Below are 19,375 nucleotides of genomic sequence, written 5' to 3'. Positions count from 1 at the left end.
GAACCATCAGAAAGGAAGGAGTTAAGAATTGCAACTACAACGGGGTTCTCCTACTCGCCAAATGCATGGAATGCCAGATTGTCATCACTAACACAGTTCCGCCATAAAGACAAGTTCAAGACTTCTTGGAGACATCGACGATCAAAGTACTGGCACACAATCGACTTTGTCATTGTCCAATCAAGACCAAAGGAATGCCGGTATCACCAAAGCAGTGCAGATGACTGCTGGACAGATCACCAGCTCATCCGCTCCTCTATATCCATCAAATTCTACCAGAAGTAGGGGAAGATGAAGAAACAGCTCAGAAAAAAGATCAATGTTGAGCAGCTTCAAGGGCCAAGCATATTAGTAAACTTCCAACAATGCCTTCACCAAAATCCCCAAAGCGTTCATTCTAATGGAGTGGAGGAAAACTGGAAAGAAATGAAAATAGCCATCATCTAAAAACTGTGAAGAAACCATCGGCTACAGGACTAGGAAATACCAAGGCTGGTTCGACAAGAATGGCCACACCTCCAAGACCTCATTGGCAAGAAGAGGAAAGCTCTCCGCACCTGGCAAAACAGCATCACCAGCAAGGCAAAAAAGAGGGCTCATCAATTAGCCAAGGTGGAGATACAAAGAAGAACTAGGGAAATCAAGAACCAATGATAGAATGAGAAAGCTAAGGAGCAGAAACTCCTCGATGACAAGCATGACACTCAAGGTTTCTTCAGTGCCACCAAGGCAATATATAGATCTAATACGCTAGGCGTCAAACCGATGCGGAGTAAGGATGAAATCCTCTCAAGAGAAAGAGGAAACATCGGCCTTTGATGGAGAGAACACTTCAAAGAACTCATAAACCGTCTTACAACCTTAGATGAGAACATGTTTGAGGCAATCCCCCAACTTTCCAATAAAGATGATCTTGGACTCCCACCAAGCATGGATGAAGCCAAAGCCACCATTAAACTCATGAAAAATGGAAAAGCCGCAGGAGTGGATGGGATTTGAACTGAGATTTTCAAACTTGGAAGAGAAAAGATCACCCGTCATCTCCATCAGCTGTTGCTGACAAACTGGGACAGGGAAGAAATTCCTGTCAACTTTGCGGATACCGTCATTGCCATCACCTTCAAGAAAGGAGACAAAGCAGACTGTGGAAACAACTGAGGAATCTCCCTACTCTCTATAGCTGGAAAGATCATTGCCCGATTCCTCGCTGGCGACATTCTCCCAGTCTCTGAAGAAATCCTTCCAGAAAGCCAGTGTGGCTTCCTACCAAACTGTGGAACAGTGAACATGATTTTCACTGCTCGGCAACTTCAAGAGAAGTGTCAAGAGCAACATCAACCACTCTACATGACCTTTGTTGATCTGACCAAGGCTTTTGAATCAGTCAATCAGGAAGAGCTATGGAGGATCCTGTCAAAAATTGGCTGTCCCGAGAAATTACTCAACATACTCCGACTCCTCCATGACAAAATATCAACGGCAGTCCTCATTGACGGAAATAAGACAGAAACCTTCAAAGTCAAGACTGGAGTCAAACAGGGATGTGTCAACCCCCCCCCACCCTTTTCTTCATCTTCATAACCACCATCCTTCACCTTGTCAAGAGCAAGCTTCCCAGTGGAGTGGACACCATATGCAGGATGGATGAAAAGCCTTTCAACCTCAACTGGTTGAAATCCAAGAAGAAAGCAACACTGATATCACTCGTGGAACTGCAGTATCTAGATGATATCGCCATCTCCACTCTCTCAGAAGACAATCCCCAAGCCGTGCTTGACACTTTCGCAGAAGCAGACCTAAGAATCGGTCTCAGGCTCAACCTCATGAAGACTCAAGTCCTTTACACACCTGCCCCAGGGCAAGATCTGGTCTCTCCCCTCAACAAGATCAACAGAGAAACCCTCCCAAATGTGGAACATTTTCCATACTTAGGGAGCCACTTCTCCTCTAAGGCTGACATTCATATAGAGATCCAACATTGCATCCAATCTATGAGCGCCTCCTTCGGACACCTAAGGCAAGAGTCTTTAATGATCATGACATATGTGCTGATACCAAGATCCTTGTGTACAAGTCGGTCGTCCTCCAAACTCTTTGGCATGTTGGGTAGCTGTCTCTCCATCCTGGGCGGCTGCCACGTATTTCGTTGCGGCATACTCAGCTGCTGCAGCTTCCTCCTCCTCAAGCAGTGCCAGCTTGTACAGCTGCAGAGCATCCTCTAGGGTTGTGGCGACTAGCAGGAAGGCCACCGTTGCTGGTTGAATTTCAATATTGGTTGTCTGCAGGGGGTGAAAGGCCGACAGGTTAGCGTGGCCCGCAACGCTGTGCCTAACCAGGTGCAACGGGCTACATGGTGGCTCTAGTTGGCACTGCGGGCTTTGCCTCTGCATTTTCCCTCCCTCCATCCCCGCACGCCTGGCCCCGTCGATGCCCGGCACTGTGGAGGCCTCTGGCATTGGTGCCTGTCCCTAGGGGTACCGTCGGCTGGAACTGCCCTTGCCAGCAGTACGCTCTGCGGCCCCCATTGGCGCCCCTGTAGGGGCTGCTATGGGCATTGCCCTGGGTGGGCCACTGGCAGGTGGTGAATTACCCCCCACCCCCAGCCCTGGCCCCCACTCCAGCCAGACTGGCCAGTGTCCAGCTCAGCAGCCCATGGTAGCGCCTCTCCATTCCTACCTCCTCTGTCTCTCCCTCATCAGCCACAATGCTGATTTCACATTTTTTAAAAGCACAAGTGAACTACGCCATCGGGAACTCGGCCCATCGGAGGAGGAGAATCGCGGAGGCTCAAGCGAATTCTGGGTCGGGCCCGCTAATAATATGCAAACGGTGTTTACTGTACGTGCGTTCCGGAACGCATTGGCGCTGCGTCGAGGTGACGGAGTATTGCAATTCGGCGACCGCCGTGATTCTGGTGTTGGAGCCGATTCTCTGCCCAATCGCATTTCACGATTTCGCCATCAGCCAATGGAGAATCCCGCCCGATGTTTCCCGCCAGAGATGAATTACCTCTGATTTGTGCTGGCGCTGGGAGCGGTGCCAAGAGGTGATTCACTATCCAATGCCATGCACATTTGTACATGGTGGGGATTGCAAGAGATTCCCTTCTGGATCCCGCTGTCAGGCCACCATTTTTAACGGGCATCCGATAGAGAGGTCCGGTGGCTCTCAGATCATTGGCCTGCAATAAGCTAATTTTCTGTTGGATAACAGTATTACTGGAAAGTGGCCTGTTGCCCCAGATCGATAGGGTATGAATGGCAAGGAAGCTGGGGGGGAGGGTGGTTTTATGGAGCGGATGGTTATGGTGGATCCATGGCGCTTTCAGAACCTAGGGGTCACATGTCTATAAGGTGTATTCAAGGATTGATTACGTTGTAGTGAACCGGGAGATTTTGGCTGGGGTGGAGGGGGCAGAGTAGGCGGGGATAGTTATCTCGGACCATGCGCCCCACTGGCTGGAGATTCGGTTTCAATCAAGACGAGAGCTGAGTCCGGGATGGAAGTTCAACTCGGGGTTGTTGGCGGATGGAGATTTTTGTGATAAGATGCGGGCAGCGATTAAGGAGTATGTGGAGTTGAATCAGAATGGGGAGGTGTCGGCGGCCATTTTTTGGGAAGCACTGAAGGCAGTGGGGTCCGGGAGAAATTAGTTTGTTTAAGGCTCGTGCGGATAGGGCAAGGAGGATGGAACATGACCGTCTAGTGAGCGAGATAGTGGAGGTGGACAGGGAGTGGACAGGGCGTTACTTGTTCGAGATTTTGGGAAGGTTTGGGTTTGGGCCGAGATTTGTGGCATGGGTGCGGATGCTGTATGTGGCACCAAAGGCGAGTGTGAGGATGAATAATATGACTTTGTGGAGCTTTGACTTACACACGGGTACGAGGCAGGGGTGCCCGCTGTTGCCGTTACTGTTTGTGCTGGCCAGAGAGTCATTGGCGATGGCTCTCAGGGAGTCGGCAGTGTGGCAGGGGATTATATGGGGACAGAGAGAGCATCGGGTGTTGCTGTATGCCGATGACCTGCTGCTGTATGTTTCGGATCCGCTGGAGTGTATGGGAAGGATTATGGGCCTGCTGGGGACGATTGGAGGGTTCTCGGGTAAAAACTGAATATAAGGAAAAACAAGGTTTTCCCAATGAATGAGCTGGGACGAAGGACAAATTTAGGGGGATGCCATTTACGGTAGTGAGGGATAGGTTTAGATATTTGGGGAAAAAAGCAAATTACTGCGAATGCTGGAATCTGAAACCAAAACTACCGGTCGTCCGGACCTATCCCAAAGGGTGTCACAGACCCAACTGGGGAGCCCGTACACCGTCAGTCCGTTCCGGTCAAGTCCGTCTGATCTGAACGGGCGCTAATGCTATGAATGGGCTCTGTCTTTTTTTAACTCAGAGTGCCCGTCTGCTGGGCTCTCTGTGGCTTTCTAGGGGCATTGCACTCTCTTGCGAAGTGTCCCAACTGTCCACAGTTGTAACACTCCTATGACTTGGGTGGGGGGCTGTTCTTTCCTTCATTCACCCATGCGGGGTTCTGGTGTGTTTTTACTGCCTGTATATCTGCGGCGGCCTGCTTTTCCTCGGGATTCTTGACTGCGGGTTCACTTTGTATAGATTGCTCCCAAGTACGGGACAATCTTTTCACTTCCCACTTCTCGTTATGGGCCTCCTCTGAGGGATCATAACTCGCGCAGGCTTTCTGTCCTGTTTCTGTGGCATGGGAGATAAGGGTGTGGGTCCATTTGGCCATGTTGTCTGGGGACAAATGGGCGCGGTCTAAGTCTCTAAAGACTGCTGCAAAGTGGATCCACAGGCGTCCAGCAAATGCTGTGGAGTGCTCGGATTTCTTTTGCCTACATTTGTTGAGGCCATCTACGGGGTCACTCCGGTTATACCCGATCGCATCCAGGATCGCGGTATGCAATTCTGCAAGGGTGCCTCCTCCTACATTCTGTGGGTCGGGAAGGGCTGCTGCTACTGAAGGGTCTAAACTTAAAACTGTGAGCTTTACATGCTCTCGCTCATCCAGGCCGTACATGGTCGCCTGATGTTTTCCTGTGGCAAAGAAATGGTGGGGGTCTGAGGTGGGGAGGAACGGTGTGATCTTATCGCACGCGTCCGGTAATTGGGTCACTGTAAAGGGGGTGGAGTATAGAAATTCTGCATCGTCCGATGTTGCTGTGCAGTGGGTGGTGACTGGGTTCATCGGAGCTTGAACTATCTGCTGTGTGGGGGGTTGGGGCACTTTCCTTTTTTGTGGCTTTCCCTGCGCACATGTTCCCTGAACATATCTCTGCGCTGTTTTGTTCAATTCTTCCCAATCAGGGCCGTCTTCCTGATCTAATTTTTCTCCAAAGGTTTCCTGGAAACATTTCTGAACTGAAAGCAGCGATTGCAGCTCTGCAATCTGCTTCCGGCACTTTGCGTGATCTAGCGTGCTTTGTGTTTGTTCTGTGGTGGCAGCATGGAGAGCTCTTAATGCTGCCTTGAGGTCACTACACTGTCTCTGTAATGCTTCTACCTGCTTTTCCGTTTCCTCACATACCAGGACTGCACGTTGCGTGTCCTGATAGGCCTTTTCATATTGAGACTGGAAGCTGCTTAGGTGTGCCAGACAAGACTGGTGTGCCCTTTTGGCATCCTCCATCTCTCCATCTTTTGCTGCCAACTTCCTTCTCAATTCCAAATTCCCCTTTTCTACCTTGCTTACATCGACCTTACTCATTCGACGCATGCCATCAACTTCTTTCCGGAGAGGCCTAACGACCTCCTCTGTGCCTCGCAATTGTGCCAAGCAGGATACGATTCCCATCGGCTTGTGAGCTTTCCCTTTGTGATATTTCCTGATCTCTTGCTCCCAAATGGGACATTGTTCCACTCTACTGCTGCTGGTCGCTGCGACTGCAAATTCCTCTGGGTTCATGAGGCGCTGCATTGCCTGCATTGCCATCTTTCCTATCTGAATGCTGCTCTTCAAATTTGGGACAGGGGTATTAATCCGAATGCTGCTCTTCAAATTGGGGACAGTGGTGTTAAGGTGGTGTTGTAAATACGGGTACGGCTTTCGCTACTTTCCGATACACAAACTTCCGACAGTTTTGTCGCAACAAAAAATCTATCAGTTTTACCTTATAGCCCTGTTAGTTAGGAGGTATGGTTCGAAGTTGGTATGGATTGGTAGCTAGGAGCGCCTGTCTCGTAGCGAGCATTGAATTAAGACTTACATTAATCGACGATCACTGCACCGGTCACGGTCAATGCTGGTTTGTGTTGCTGGGTGACCCGGGCAGGATGAGAGAGCGATTTGAACTTGGGGCTCAACTCTTATAGTCCCCAGGGGCTTCCCGTCTTTCGGGGCGGACTCTGTACCTGGTCCCAAGACTTTGTCCCAATCGCTTGGTTCGATTTTCTCCAATACTGGAGCGGTTCTCTGATCGATGGGCGGTCTTGAGGTGCTCGTTCACCTCCTTTGTGTTGGCTCCTGCTGGCGCCGAGGAGTCTGGCTTTGCTTTGTGTGTCCAAAATGTTACTTATTGTTCCCGGGGATTGCTCATCAGTATGCAGATGGTTGTTATTTTGTTATGCTGATGGCCGCTGGTATCGGTGTTGTCTGGTTTTTGTAGAGGTAAATACACAGCAAACCAGCAGCCACTGGTTTCTGTCTTGTTGGCTGACTTTCCCCATCAGCCTTTGCCGTTCGCCATTTTAAATCGGGAGCTGGCCACTTTAGGTGGCTACAAACCCTCCTTGTGATCCTAACGCGAAGCGTGAAGAATCACATAACTATGTTGCTTTCCATTCCCTGACCTGGGGGGCACTTCTTTCATGGCCTCTACACTGCCCATAACTATGCAAAATATTTTTAACTGACAATTCTAAGGGGCGCTATGTCAAACAGGGACATGCGTTACAAAACAATAAAACTGGGAACCGCTGACTATTCTTAATACACTACACTCACTTAAACATTTCATTATTCTAACTTCCTCAACCATACAAACAAAATCACAGCAGTTTATACACATTTTTCCTGGCTTGGCAGTCAAGCTCAGGATCGTACAATTTGCTCATGAAAGGTTCTTTACATTTCTTTCTTTACAATAAAATCGCAAATGAATGCTCTTTATTATAGATCGTGGGGGTCGGGGGTCTGGTTGTATCCGAAAATAGGGGATCTGATCCTATATACCGGGGTTCGAGCGCGGTAGGCTCTCCTTCTCCATTTTCTTAGACGCATAGTCTGCATGATGCAGCAGAGTATCGCCAGTATCAGTAAGATTTCTATTACATATGACAGAGAGAACCAGGTTATAAACCTGTCGCACCAAGATGGTGTGGTGTCGCTGGTGACTGGGCTCTGGGTACTGTGGGGAAGTGAAACATTAACAGCTGGGGGGGCTTGAGGTCATGGTGTTCGCGATCACTCGCAACCAAATGTCCATAAAGATAAGCCATCCGGAGGATGTCCTCATGGTGCTTCTTCTTTTCTTTTCTTTTCCGGTCCTGGAGCTTTTGGAGTTTTCTGTGGAATTAGGCATAGTGTCTGTAACTATCTTGGTTTAACATCTCGTATGATAGCCTGTCTGTCCTTTAGTGCCAATTACTCTCTTTATAATTGGTCACTATGTGTGACTCGCTCATTTTTTGTTTTCAAAAACCGAATTTTAGGACGAGACACACTTCCAAATAATGAACCAGTGTGAGCCGTCTTGCAGACTGCGCGGTTTACCATCCAAATGTTTCAGGATGTAAATAGCATGTGGTTGGCAACTTAAGGGTTACCTTAAAGAAAACAAAACTTTTTGAACTAAAATTTCCAAAATGAGGTGCGTATGGGCCGCGACGGCTAAGAGTTGGATGGAGTCCCCGGGTAGGATGGCTACCAATGCCGTGTCTCCCCTACCCGAGCGTAGTTGACCAGAGGGGGGGTTCCCAGGCAGGGTGGGTCCCAAGCCGTTTCTCCACTGCCTGAGCAACTGACAAGAACGGGCAAGAAATGTAGTCATCGTGGTGGGGCTGCCGTAGTGGTTCTTTCCTTCGAACCAGAAGGGCAGTTACGAACAGGCGTCTGGTACCTTAACAATTCTCTGCAGACAAGCTAGTTCCTCTGAACTAGTGTCTGGCCAATAGCAAATCTCTGTGGGCAAGTCCTCAGAGGTTTCGGCCGAAAAGGCGTGGGTCCGTGAATTTTCTTTTCGGTCTGACAAACAACATTTAACAAACTTACAAACAACATAAAACATGCTGCAGGTTCCATCAGAAAGGACACCACTTCTCCCAAGCGGTTCCTTTTAAAACATCATCTGGACACCTCAGTTCTCGGTTGCGAACAGGGTGGCAAAGGGGTTCTCGATTTGGGAGTCAGGCCCAAGGTCGTCATTTTCTCCCGGGTGCCAAACTCTTGGGTGTATCAGGGCTGAAAGGGCTGCATGGAGTGAGGTGGGGTCGCTCTCGTCGTTTCGGACGAGTCTGTATGAGTTGTCTCTGTGCCAATAGGTGGTGTCTAGTTGTGTGGGGACAGAATCGGGGTCGTCATGGTAGGTCGGTGGTCGGTGGTGGGGTTTGTTTAGGAAAGTAATCATGAAGGGATCACTCGGATCGTAGTCGGATTCGCTGGGTGTGGGTCCTGTTGCATGGGGATAGTAGGGAGGCGCGCTGTGGCTATCGTCCGAGTCACAGTCGCTGTCTCTGCTGCTGCAGTCTGTGGGCGTTTCGGGGCGGAGTGTATATTTCGGGGGTGGAGTCGAGGTCGAGTCCGTGGCTGGGCTGGACGTGTTGGGGATGGTAGGGTTACGTTGGCTGTGGGCGGGGTGTGGTGTGCTGCGTCGAGCATGACGTGGTGTGCGTGGTTAGACTGTGTTCCATATGCCTTCAGCTGGTTTATATGGAACCACGCAGTCTTACTCTTGGGATACTTTATTTTATGCACAGAAGGGCTTACTTTGTCCGCAATGGAGTACGGACCCGAGTATTTTGGTGACAGGAATGTGCTGGGGTTATATACGAAGAGCATGACTTGGTGTCCTATACTGTACTCAGTCGCATGCACTGTCTTGTCGAAACAAGCCTTGCTCTGTTTCTTTCTGGTGCCCAATTTTACTGCGGCTGCTCGCTGAGCCGTTTTAACATTTTCAACTAATTGCTCCACTGCTTTCTCGTGTGTGAGTGCCGTCACCTCGGGGCTGGTCAAGTCTAAACCTAACAAATATTCTGTGCCTTTCATGGGGCGTCCGGTCATGAGAGTGTGTGGGGTGTAACCTGTGGAAGTAGAAATTGTGTTACGCAAAAACATCAGCGCGAAAGGGAGGACTGAGTCCCAAGTGGTGTTGTTTTGCTGGACCATTTTTATGAGGGTGGATTTTAGGGTCCGATTCATGCGCTCCACGATACCACTCGACTGTGGGTGGTATGCTATGTGGAATTTTTGGGTGATGCCAAATATCGTGAGGACGTTCTGCATGACACGTCCCGTAAAATGGGAACCTTGGTCCGATTCAATGCTGTGGGGGAGTCCCCATCTTGTGAACATGTGGTGGGTCAAAATCATGGCTGTGGTTTTTGCAGTGTTTGTGTGGGCTGGGAATACTTCCACCCATTTCGTAAATGTGTCAATTACCACAAGTACATATTTATAGCCATTCCTGCAAGGGGGCAATGGTCCTTTCAAATCAATCTGGAGGTTAGTCCAGGGGCCATTAATGGGTCGGGTGTGGCTGAGTTGAGCCTTTTTGGCATATCTGTCCGGATTACTCTGGGCACAGATAAGACAATTCTCGATGTAGTGATTTACATCATCCTTTAAATTCGGCCACCAACAAAGCTGCTTGAGATGGGCTGTAGTGGGATCGACTCCCTGATGTCCATGACCGTCATGGAACAAACAAATCAGTTGATTCCTGTCCTTTTCAGGAACCACATAAAGGGTGTCTTTTAATACCACACCGTCATGTGTGCTCAGTGCATTCTTGAACCTCTCATAGGGTGCTGGATATTTTCCTTTTACAATCTCCCTGAGATTGCTGTCCTGCTTCTGGGCCTCCACTAGATCCTCGATCTTTGTCTGTGAGACCTGAACTGCACTCACTGGTGCGCTTTCGGGGGGTGTCCAAAAGTATCCGTGTCTGGAACCTGCCTTAGCCAGTGCATCGGCTTTCACATTTCCAGGGGGGGAGGAACGATGGTGACTACGAGCCTTGACTATCCCAAAAGTCCTGTTCTGTGCTCTCTCTAAAATGTGACGGAGCAATGGGGCTGAGGGGAGAGGTTTTCCGTCTGCAGAAACAAATCCTCTTGATTTCCACAGGGGCAGGAATTCCGTGAGGCTGTTGCAGACATAGAGGCTTTCTGAGTATATGTCTGCTGGGCTGGGGAAGGAATCTGGGTGTTCCACTATATACGCGATGGCCGCGAGCTCTGCTGCCTGCGCGCCTAAGTGGCCTGGAAGTTTTAACGATATTTCCTCAAGGGCGCGTCCTCGACATAGATACCGCAACCTGTTATGCGCTTCCCATCCAAAACTGTGGAAGATCCATCCACATAGATCTTTATGGGCTTACACGTGTCTGTGTGCTGGGGGCTCTGGGTTGAACTACCTATCTTTCTGGGGGGTGTTTTAGCAATAAAGGGGCCTGTGTTGTGGTGTGGAGAGATAATTTCACATTCATTGGGGGTCCCGGGGTACTGTAAGTTGTCGGCTAAAAAGGTGTGCCTCTTTGTCCATTTAACAGTGATGTCCCGTCCCTGCAAGAGAAGGGTCCATCTAGCTGCTCTAATCTGGCTTACTGTACCATCCTTGAGTCGTCCGTCCAGTAAAAGTTGGGTGGGGGTGTGTTCGGTGAGAATTGTGATGGGGTTCAGTCCGGTAATATATGAAAAATACTGCACTGCCCAAAATACTGCGAGCAGGTGCCTCTCACAGGCTGAAAATCCCTGCTCCACAGCATCTAAAATTCTGGAGGCGTAAGCTACGGGCCTTAACTGGTCGTGCCGTTCCTGGAGGAGCACGGCCGGAAGGGTGCGGTCTGTGGTCGCTACCTCTATAGCGTAAGGGGAAAGCGGGTCTGGAACTTGTAGTGCGGGGGCTGCTATGAGTGCCTGTTTTAAAGAGTCCACAGCATCCGTATGCTGCGGAAGCCATTCCCAGGGGGCTCCTTTCTTTAGGGGATCTGAGAGGGGTGCTGCCTTGCTGGCGAAACCGTCAATGTGGTTTCGGCAGCAGCCAACCAGTCCTAAAAACAACCGGAGGGCTGAAATATTCTGGGGACGGGGCAATTTAGCAATCGAGTCAATCCTTTTATGCTCGATCTCGCGTTTACCATGTGTGATAATTGTTCCCAAACATATCACTTTATCTTCCAAAATCTGGGCCTTTTTGGGGTTGACTTTACAACCGAATGAATGTAAGAGTTCCAGGAGTTCGGACAGAAGCTCAATGTGCTCTTCCTTGGTGTCTGTCTGCAGTAGTAGGTCGTCTACGTACTGTACCAGACATTCGGGGCGAGAGAATTTGGCTAAACCATTTGCCAGCTGTCGGTGGAAAATGGAGGGGGAGGTGTGGAAGCCTTGTGGCAGGCATGACCACGTGTACTGCTGTGCTTTAAAGGTGAAGGCAAATTTGTACTGGCACGCCTTTGCCAATGGAATGGACCAGAATCCATTACTGACATCCAAAACCGTAAAGAATCGGGAATTGAGTCCCTGCTTGAGCATGGTCTTGGGACTTGTTGCTACTGTGGGGGCTGCTGCGGGGGTGATTTTGTTGAGTTCCCGGTAATCGATGGTCAGTCACCATGATCCGTCGGGCTTTCTCACTGTCCAAATCGGGGCTTTATTAGTGGAGGCTACTGATCCAAGTACTCCCTGCTCTAATAAGCTTTCTATTACCTTGGAGATTTCTCCCTCTGCCTCTTGGGGAAATCCATACTGTTTTTGAGGTCTAGGGTCAGGTCCTGTTATTTGTACGGAGCCAGTCATCCGTCCACAGTCGCGAATGCTGCCCTGTTCTTTTGCAGAACTGCCCTAACCTGCTTGTCTGTACTAAGCGTGGTCGGGTTGAACCAAAATTCGCCTACAGCGCTAATTTCGTTCACATACTTTCCTATGTTGAGCGTTGCGGGGGCTCTTGCGGATTTTGCCATCTTCCAGACACACTGGTTGACTGGATCAAATGAAAGATTGTGGGAATTCATGAAATCGAAACCCAGAATGTGTTCTGCTGTGTGGGGCAGGTCAACTAAAACTACGGGGTGCTTGGTGGTGATGGTACCGATTTGAATGTGTACAGGGGCTGTGATGTGTCCCTGCTGTGAGTGGCCTGTAAAGCCGCTGAGGGTGATAGTGGCTGTAGTGGGCCACGTGTCCTTTTGGAACATGGAGGAGGAATTTATTGTGGTGTGGGTTGTCCCCGAATTTTTGCTGCAACTACCGGTCGTCCGGACCTATCCCAAAGGGTGTCACAGACCCAACTGGGGGAGCCCGTACACCGTCAGTCCGTTCTGGTCAAGTCCGTCTGATCTGAACGGGCGCTAACGCTATGAATGGGCTCTGTCTTTATCTTACTCAGAGTGCCCGTCTGCTGGGCTCTCTGTGGCTTTCTAGGGGCATTGCACTCTCTTGCGAAGTGTCCCAACTGTCCACAGTTGTAACACTCCTATGACTTGGGTGGGGGGGCTGTTCTTTCCTTCATTCACCCATGCGGGGTTCTGGTGTGTTTTTATTGCCTGTATATCTGCGTCGGCCTGCTTTTCCTCGGGATTCTTGACTGCGGGTTCACTTTGTATAGATTGCTCCCAAGCGTGGGACAATCTTTTCACTTCCCACTTCTCGTTATGGGCCTCCTCTGAGGGATCATAACTCGCGCAGGCTTTCTGTCCAGTTTCTGTGGCATGGGAGATAAGGGTGTGAGTCCATTTGGCCATGTTGTCTGGGGACAAATGGGCACGGTCTAAGTCTCTAAAGACTGCTGCAAAGTGGATCCACAGCCGTCCAGCAAATGCTGTGGGGTGCTCGGATTTCTTTTGCCTACATTTGTTGAAGCCATCTACGGGGTCACCCCGGTTATACCCAATCGCATCCAGGATCACGGTATGCAATTCTGCAAGGGTGCCTCCTCCTACATTCTGTGGCTCGGGAAGGGCTGCTGCTACTGAAGGGTCTAAACTTAAAACTGTGAGCTTTACATGCTCTCGCTCATCCAGGCCGTACATGGTCGCCTGATGTTTTACTGTGGCAAAGAAATGGTGGGGGTCTGAGGTGGGGAGGAATGGTGTGATCTTATCGCACGCGTCTGGTAATTGGGTCACTGTTCAGGGGGTGGAGTCTAGAAATTCTGCATCGTCCGATGTTGCTGTGCGGTGGGTGGTGACTGGGTTCATCGGAGCCTGAACTATCTGCTGTGTGGGGGGTTGGGGCACTTTCCTTTTTTGTGGCTTTCCCTGCGCACATGTTCCCTGAACATATCTCTGTGCTGTTTTGTTCAATTCTTCCCAATCAGGGCCGTCTTCCTGATCTAATTTTTCTCCAAAGGTTTCCTGGAAACCTTTCTGAACTGAAAGCAGCGATTGCAGCTCTGCAATCTGCTTCCGGCACTTTGCGTGATCTAACGTGCTTTGTCTTTGTTCTGTGGTGGCAGCATGGAGAGCTCTTAATGCTGCCTTGAGGTCACTACACTGTCTCTGTAATGCCTCTACCTGCTTTTCCGTTTCCTCACGTACCAGGACTGCACGTTGCGTGTCCTGATAGGCCTTTTCATATTGAGACTGGAAGCTGCTTAGGTGTGCCAGACAAGACTGGTGTGCCCTTTTGGCATCCTACACCTCTCCATCTTTTGCTGCCAACTTCCTTCTCAATTCCAAATTCTCCTTTTCTACCTCGCTTACATCGACCTTACTCATTCGATGCATGCCCTCAACTTCTTTCCGGAGCGTCCTAACGACCTCCTCTATGCCTCGCAATTGTGCCAAGCAGGATACGATTGCCATCGGCTTGTGAGCTTTCCCTAAGCTCTTTTTGTGGATCTCGCTCAGGTTCTCCCACCAAGTATGTCATATACTCCCGGGGCCTGATTCCTCATTGTCACAGAATTCATTCCCTTTGAGATATTTCCTGATCTCTTCCTCCCAAATGGGACATTGTCCCACTCTACTGCTGCTGGTCGCTGCGACCGCAAATTCCTCTGGGTTCATGAGGTGCTGCATTGCCTGCATTGCCATCTTTCCTATCTGAATGCTGCTCTTCAAATGTGGGACAGGGGTATTAATCCGAATGCTGCTCTTCAAATTTAGGACAGGGGTATTAAGGTGGTGCTGTAATTACGGGTACGGCTTTCGCTACTTTCCGATATACAAACTTCCGACAGTTTTGTCGCAACAAAAAATCTATCAGTTTTCCCTTATAGCCCTGTTAATTACGCATGCATACACACACTTCCGAATTATGAGTATTGATCAGAACTGCTTGAACACTTGTGGTTTTCTGTTTCCAATTGGATCTCTGATTCAAATTCTGGGTTCTCCCGGAGTGGTTTTCCACTTCTAGATCAGGTCCCGTCAGTATGTCACCAAATAATGTTGCTGATTTTCTCCTTGGTTCAACTGCTCTGTTTTATTACCTTTGCTCTCGCCAGGTATCTTTATGATACCGCCACGAGGTTCAAGTACGAGTAATGATCAATAATCCAATACACCGATTAGTGAGATTTAAATCAAAGCACATTTATTATCCACAGTAATCGCTACTCATGCACAAATTCTACATCTAAGCTACTTCTATAACTAACAGGCCTATACTTAACTTTGGACTGGCCCACCAGGTCAGGGGAACAAATGGCCTTTTTTTCGGTTCTGAGCCTGCGGGATTCGAAGTTGGTACGGATTGGTAGCTAGGAGCGCCTGTCTCGTAGCGAGCGTTGAATGAAGACTTACATTAATCGACTATCACTGCACCGGTCACGGCCAATGCTGGTTCGTGTTGCTGGGTGACCCGGGCAGGAAGAAGAGAGAGCGATTTGAACTTGGGGCTCAACTCTTATAGTCCCCAGGGGCATCCCGCCTTTCGGGGCGGACCCTGTTCCTGGTCCCAAGTGATTGGACTTTGTCCCAATCGTTTGGTTCGATTTTCTCCAATACTGGAGCGGTTCCCTGATCGATGGGCGGTCTTGAGGTGCTCGTTCACCTACATTGTGTCGGCTCCTGCTGGCGCCGAGGAGTCTGGCTTTGCTTTGTGTGTCCAAAATGTTACTTATTGTTCCTGGGGATTGCTCATCAGTATGCAGGTGGTTGTTACTTTGTTATGCTGATGGCCGCTGGTATCGATGTTGTCTGGTTTTTGCAGAGGTAAATACACAGCAAACCTGCAGCCACTGGTTTCTGTCTTGTTGGCTGACTTTCCCATCAGCCTTTGCCGTTCGCCATTTTAAATCGGGAGTTGGCCACTTTAGGTGGCTATACATGTGACTCGGGCGAGAATGAGTGGGTTCTTTCAGGGGGTACCAGATGAGTGTGAGAGGTGTGGGCGGGGGCCAGCGAATCATACACACATGTTTTGGGGTTGCGAAAAATTGTGAAGATTCTGGGCGGGAGTGTTCAGGTCTTAGCCAAGATAGTGGAGGAGGAAGTGGACCCTGACCCTTTGGTGGCAATATTGTGAGTTTCAGAGAAGCTGGAGCTCATGAAAAGGAGGAAGGCCGATGTCATGGCCTTCGCCTCTCTGAATGCACGGCAGAGAATTTTACTGGAGTGGCGGTTGGCATCGCCACTGAGGGTAGCGGCTTGGTTGGGTGACCTGTATGACTTCCTGCGGTTGGAGAAGATAAAATACGAGTTAAGGGGCTCTGCAGGGGGGTTTGAGACAAGGTAGGGGATGTTTGTGACCATGTTTGGCAAGCTGTTCACCACGGGATGGGTGGGGGGGGGGGGGGGGGGGAGCGGGGGGGGGGGGGGGGGGGGGATTTGTACAGACTGTATAGTTGATTGCTGGTAAGTGTGTTTCTTGGGGTGTTTATGTGTAGTAACCTTTTTTGATACACGTTGGTAATATAATGCATTTAAAAGAGAAATGAAAAGTCGCCAGTTAGTGTAAGACTCACCAAATCAGACACTTGGGTTCCAATTCCCAGTCTGTCTGTTACCCAAATATGTGACATTTTCTCAACAAGATTGTTCAGTAAAAAGCTAATCCATTAGTTCTAGAACCTTACTGTGATGAAATGTTCCATCTTGTAGTGAAATGCTGAAGTGTGCAACTTCTGATAACTGGTTGTTAATGAAAGCCATAGAGAGGTCATGATCTACAACAGCCAAGGAGGGTTAACAGAGCAGCTCATAAAAGGTAGAACGTTATCAGTTTAATATGGAAGCCATATAGAATTTAAACTTTATATGCTTTATAAATTACTCCATATGCTGCAATTCACAAGTAAAAATGACATAGAATGTCAAATTCTATTTACAATTTGTCGGGTATTTAATAACCGCAATTAACAATAGGGAAACAGGACTACAGCCTAAGAATACTTACTCTTCGTATGTGGGTAATATATAAATGGTTTTGGTTGACTCATTTCACCATCAGAACGTCTCCGTAACTGGACAAACACTGAGACAGGTTTTGCGATGTGAATGTCAAAATATTTTGGTGTCTTGAAAACAATAGCAAACTGAAAAACATAACAGAATTTTATAATTTGCTATATTCCCTGAGAGCAATCTAAACGTGAGCCCACATGACTATGAATAGAATCAAGAGCAAGTAGAGCACACTGATTTGAAAGGGTACTGAATCCAATTTTCCTCTAAATTTTCTATTTTCTTTCAGGCTGTTTTGTTATAGGTTCAATATCTATTGTCAAGCCTCTTGGTTTTAAGTGAAATGGTTTCTAAACCAAAGCACATTCCTAAAAATTGAATAAATGCTGGGCAATTCATCATTGATAAATCTATAGCCGACAATATGCAACAAGATATATTGGTGTTGCATTGATTAAAGGGAGAATAAATACATTCTAGGGATTTCTGCAAAACAAAGGAAATTAATATCAGTGCTACATGTGCATGAGAAAGGATAAAGATTATATTGGGACAACTATTGTTAAGAAAAACGTATTTTTGAATTATTGCAGGGATGAAGAATTTCAATTAAATGGATAGACTTAAGAAGCTGGGTTGAATTTATTAGAGCAGAGAAGGTTTTTAATTTTTTTTATTGAGGGGCAATTTAGCGCGGCCAATTCACCTACCCTGCATACCTTTGGGTTGTGGGGGTGAGACCCACGCATACACGGGGAGAATGTGCAAACTCCACACGGACAGTGACCCGCGGCAGGGATCGAACCCAGATCCTCGGCACCATGAGGCAGCAGTGCTAACCACTGCAACACCATGCCGCTGAGTGGAGAAGGTTAAGAGGAGATTTTATGGAGGTGTTTAAAATCATGAACGATTAAATAAGGAGAAATTGTTTCCAAGACTGAAGAGTTGATAACCTGATTTAAGGTGATTTGTAAAAGAATTTGAGGCGATGTAAGCAAAACCTTTTTACATAGGAGCTGCTTTAGCACACTGGGCTAAATCGCTGGCTTTGAAAGCAGACTAAGGCAGGCCAGCAGCACGGTTCAATTCCTGTGCCAGCCTCCCCGAACAGGCGCCAGAATGTGGCGACTAGGGGCTTTTCACACACTTCATTTGAAGCCTACTTGTGACAATAAGCAATATTCATTCATTCATAATAAGCATTTAGGTTTTGGAATGCACGGCCTGATAGGGTTATGGATATAGATTTAATAGTAGCCTTGAAAAGAAAATTGAATAAGTCCTTGAAGGAGAAGATAAAGCTGGGATATGGGGAGAGATCCAGGCAGTGGGGATACCTGGATTTCTCTTTGAATAGGCCTGTGAAGGAGACTTCTGAAGGCGGCCATGGTGTGATCAGTCACACACAAGGTTGCTCCTGTCTGGAGGCGTTGGTTTTGGATCTTCATACTCGATTTTTGGGGGACTCTGGTGGAAAGTTGTGAGGAGAGTGGAGGGTGATTAGTTCTCTCCTGCACTAGAATGACTGTGGGTTATCAGATCTGGTTAAAGGCAGTGAAAGGCTTGGCCCAAGAGTTGGAGGGGACTCGTGGCGCAGCACAAACTGAGAAAATGGCAGAGGGGGAAGGGTAATCGTTAATGGTGAAGCTGCCAATGGAACAGTTTATGAGTTTCATCAAGGAGGAATTTTGGCAGCAATGGAAGGCAATGCAGGAAGACCTTTGAAGGTGATTGAGGGGGCAGTTGCACCTCTTCGCCGGACCTTGATCAGGTGGGGAGGTGCTTGGAGGTGCAAGGAGCAAGGATCCAGAGGTGCAGAAGGTAGTGTCCGACCAGAGTGTCCTTACGCTGGAAGCAGAGATGGTAATCCTGGGGGATGTTAGCAAGATGCTTTGTGCGAGGGTGAAGGACAAAGAGAATCAATCTCGGCAGCAGAATCTTCATATTAGGGGCAGCACGGTGGTATAGTGGTTAGCGCTGCTGCCTCACGGCACCAAGGTCCCAGGTTCGATCCCGGCTCTGTGTCACTGTCTGTGTGGAGTTTGCACATTCACCCCGTGTTTGCGTGGGTTTTGCCCCCACAACCCAAAGATGTGCAGGGTAGGTGGACTGACCACACTAAATTGCCCCTTAATTGGAAAAAATGAATTAGGCACTCTAAATTTATAAAGAAAAAAAAACTTCATATTGTGGGCCTGCAAGAGGGAGTTGAAGGAACCAGTGCCTCGAGCTATGTCGCAAGGATGTTGGCGAGGTTGGTAGAGGATCAGGTTCTAGAGAAGGCCCTGGATGTGGACTGGGACCACAGGTCCTTGAGGCAGAAGCTGAGAGCCGGGGAGCAGCCGCAGGTAGTGATTGTGCGTATGCACAAGTTTCAGGACAAAGAAAAGATTTTGAGGTGGGCCAGGGCGAGTCAGGATTGCAGCTGGGAAAGGAATCGGGTCAGAATATACCAGGACATTGGACCTGGCCAAGAGATGGGCGGGTTTAATAAGGCCAAGGCGGCACTGTATCAGTGCAAGATCTGCTTGGGGTACTGTACCCAGCCAAACTTTCGGTAACCTTTGAGGGCCAGGAATATTATTTTGTGATGCCAGAAGAGGCGAATGACTTCATCAAGGAACATGGGTTGGGAGAGGGCTGAATGACGGACTTTGGTACCAGTTATATATATTTTCACATGTTCTTTCACTCGTTTGAGGAAATTTATCTGTTATATGTTTGCAGAAGTCACTGTGCCTTCCGAGGCCTCTTGGTGACAGGTGCATACTGTTTAATGTACCTTTTGGTACTTTTTGTACCCTTGGTACAGTTTATGGATGGTTATGCTTGCGTTTGCACAGGTC

General features: G+C 48.6%; 1 protein-coding gene across 1 annotated transcript in view; it reads right to left on the bottom strand.

The window, feature by feature from the left end:
- LOC140427466 (nuclear factor NF-kappa-B p105 subunit-like) overlaps positions 1-19,375 on the bottom strand; it is a 117,351-nt gene that overhangs the window by 10,725 nt on the left and 87,251 nt on the right. Inside the window, exon 10 of the mRNA XM_072512988.1 lies at positions 16,519-16,657. Within this exon, the coding sequence (XP_072369089.1) occupies positions 16,519-16,657 (139 nt within the window). The remainder of the gene's footprint in view (positions 1-16,518; positions 16,658-19,375) is intronic.

The sequence above is a fragment of the Scyliorhinus torazame genome, chromosome 7 (assembly GCF_047496885.1).
Source record: "Scyliorhinus torazame isolate Kashiwa2021f chromosome 7, sScyTor2.1, whole genome shotgun sequence".
Taxonomy (NCBI): Eukaryota; Metazoa; Chordata; class Chondrichthyes; order Carcharhiniformes; family Scyliorhinidae; genus Scyliorhinus; species Scyliorhinus torazame.
Note: the sequence above shows the minus strand (reverse complement) of the source record. Positions and strands in the feature narration are given on the sequence as shown.